Below are 1,716 nucleotides of genomic sequence, written 5' to 3'. Positions count from 1 at the left end.
GTAGCGCCGACGGGGTTGAAGCTCTCCTCCTTGGCCTCTGAATGGACCTCGTAGTTTCCAAAAATGCCGTCCGTGTCGTCCTCCGTGTCGAGCTTCCTCAGGCTGCGCAGAAAACAAAATGGAAGTTAACACTTTATACGAAACCGTCCCCCACGACAGAGCGGTCATTTGTCTGGCGGATGACCCCCGCACCGTGAAGGCAAGAACTTGACCAGCAGCTCCTGGAAGTCCACTTTCTCCTCCTTCTTGCTCTTCGTGTTTCGCACTCGCGCCGAGCGCCGCTTCGCAGTTTCGCCGCTCTCCTCAGCGATCCGCTTGCGCTTGGCCGCCTTCTTCGACTTGTCTGAGGTGTCGCCTGGAACACAAAACAAAAGACGATGACTGATGGGGAAGGATGACCGCCATCAAACAGTCAGTCGAACACTCACCTGCGGCGCCAATGGCGTCCAAGAGTCTGGCGTTTGGGAAGGTAGGGGTCACCGGGGTGAAGGTCAAGACGGGTTCGGACACAGGGGTCACAGGGTCGCCGCCGCCGCCATGGACCGTATTGGTCTGGATGATGCTGACCGCATCCACGGAGGCGGTCACTCCGTCCGAGATCCGGTCCAAGTCCTGGTATTCCAAGAGGTCAACACGTTTTCCAAGGCTCGGCCGCGGCAGTTCGCAGGTGGTCATGTGACGGTAGGTGGCCAATAGGGTTTCTCCGACACATTTCCAGCTGTTGGCGCGAAAAAATACGAATCAATAAATAATAAGGAATAAATACATTAAAATAAATATTATAATAATAATAATGAATATAACAAAAATAATTAGAAAATATAATAATAAAATTAATAATAATAATGTTATACTAATTAATAAAATAATATAAATATATTAATACATAATAAAAATTATATATTACTGTACATACTATTAAAATTATTCTATAATAATAGTAATATAAATACTGTCGTAACATTAATATAGTATTATAACGGCCGTTTTACGAATCTGACTCTCCTCGTCCTCTGTCCAAGCGAAAAGCTTTTCAAGCAGCATCAGCACTTGCCTTATATAAATAACCAATATTTACCATTTTATCCCATATTCTACTAAATGGATAAAAGGCTGAGGAATGGCAGTTCTCAGAGCAAAAAGCGAACGCGGCATTTACACCAAAATCTCCAAAGGTGGAGGAAAAAAGAGACCTACGTGAAAATGGCGATTGGCTGGAACAGCTTCAGGTCCGGCTCAGTCTTGCGCACCAACAGTGCCCGCCTCCTCCGGCGCAGCTCCAGCGCTTCCTCCAAGATGGCCGCCGCCTCGGATTGGTCCACGGCGACGTCGTGGACGGAGAAGTCGCTGAGAAAAAAACGTAATGGCGCAGGAATACTGAAATCTGCGAAAGTCAAAGGCGCCAACACGAGGGACGGAATACGCGTTGGGTCCCGTGGTCAAGGCTGCGCAGCTCACCCTTTGAGGAACATACGGAGGGAGTCCCTTCGGAGGCAAGGCTGCTCCTCGAAGATCTTCTCCTTCAGGACTAAGCCTTTGGCGTAGCATCTGTCGCGCTCCAGGGCCTTGCAGATGAAGTACAGGCAGGCTGCGCAGAAAAGACAGACGTGGGGAAAGATGCCGTGAAAGGACATGGGGAAAGACGAAAGGCGTTCCCAAAGACCCATAAGACAACTTAATACATGAATGGCTCAATTGATTAAGAATCTCCTTTCT

The 1,716-nt window shown here is 48.3% G+C and overlaps 1 protein-coding gene across 1 annotated transcript; it reads right to left on the bottom strand.

The window, feature by feature from the left end:
* Positions 1-5: 5 nt before the first annotated feature.
* LOC121918622 (calcineurin-binding protein cabin-1-like) lies at positions 6-1,634 on the bottom strand (the record flags this gene model as incomplete). Its single annotated transcript, XM_042444637.1, has 5 exons — positions 1,459-1,634; positions 1,198-1,347; positions 429-718; positions 193-355; positions 6-102 (listed from the first exon to the last, which is right to left on the bottom strand). Coding segments are annotated over exons 1-5 (876 nt in total), but the record flags the coding sequence as incomplete, so codon positions are not given.
* Positions 1,635-1,716: the final 82 nt, after the last annotated feature.

Source organism: Sceloporus undulatus, unplaced genomic scaffold (genome assembly GCF_019175285.1).
Source record: "Sceloporus undulatus isolate JIND9_A2432 ecotype Alabama unplaced genomic scaffold, SceUnd_v1.1 scaffold_20221, whole genome shotgun sequence".
NCBI classification, from domain to species: domain Eukaryota; kingdom Metazoa; phylum Chordata; class Lepidosauria; order Squamata; family Phrynosomatidae; genus Sceloporus; species Sceloporus undulatus.
This window is presented reverse-complemented; position numbering and strand designations above follow the sequence as displayed.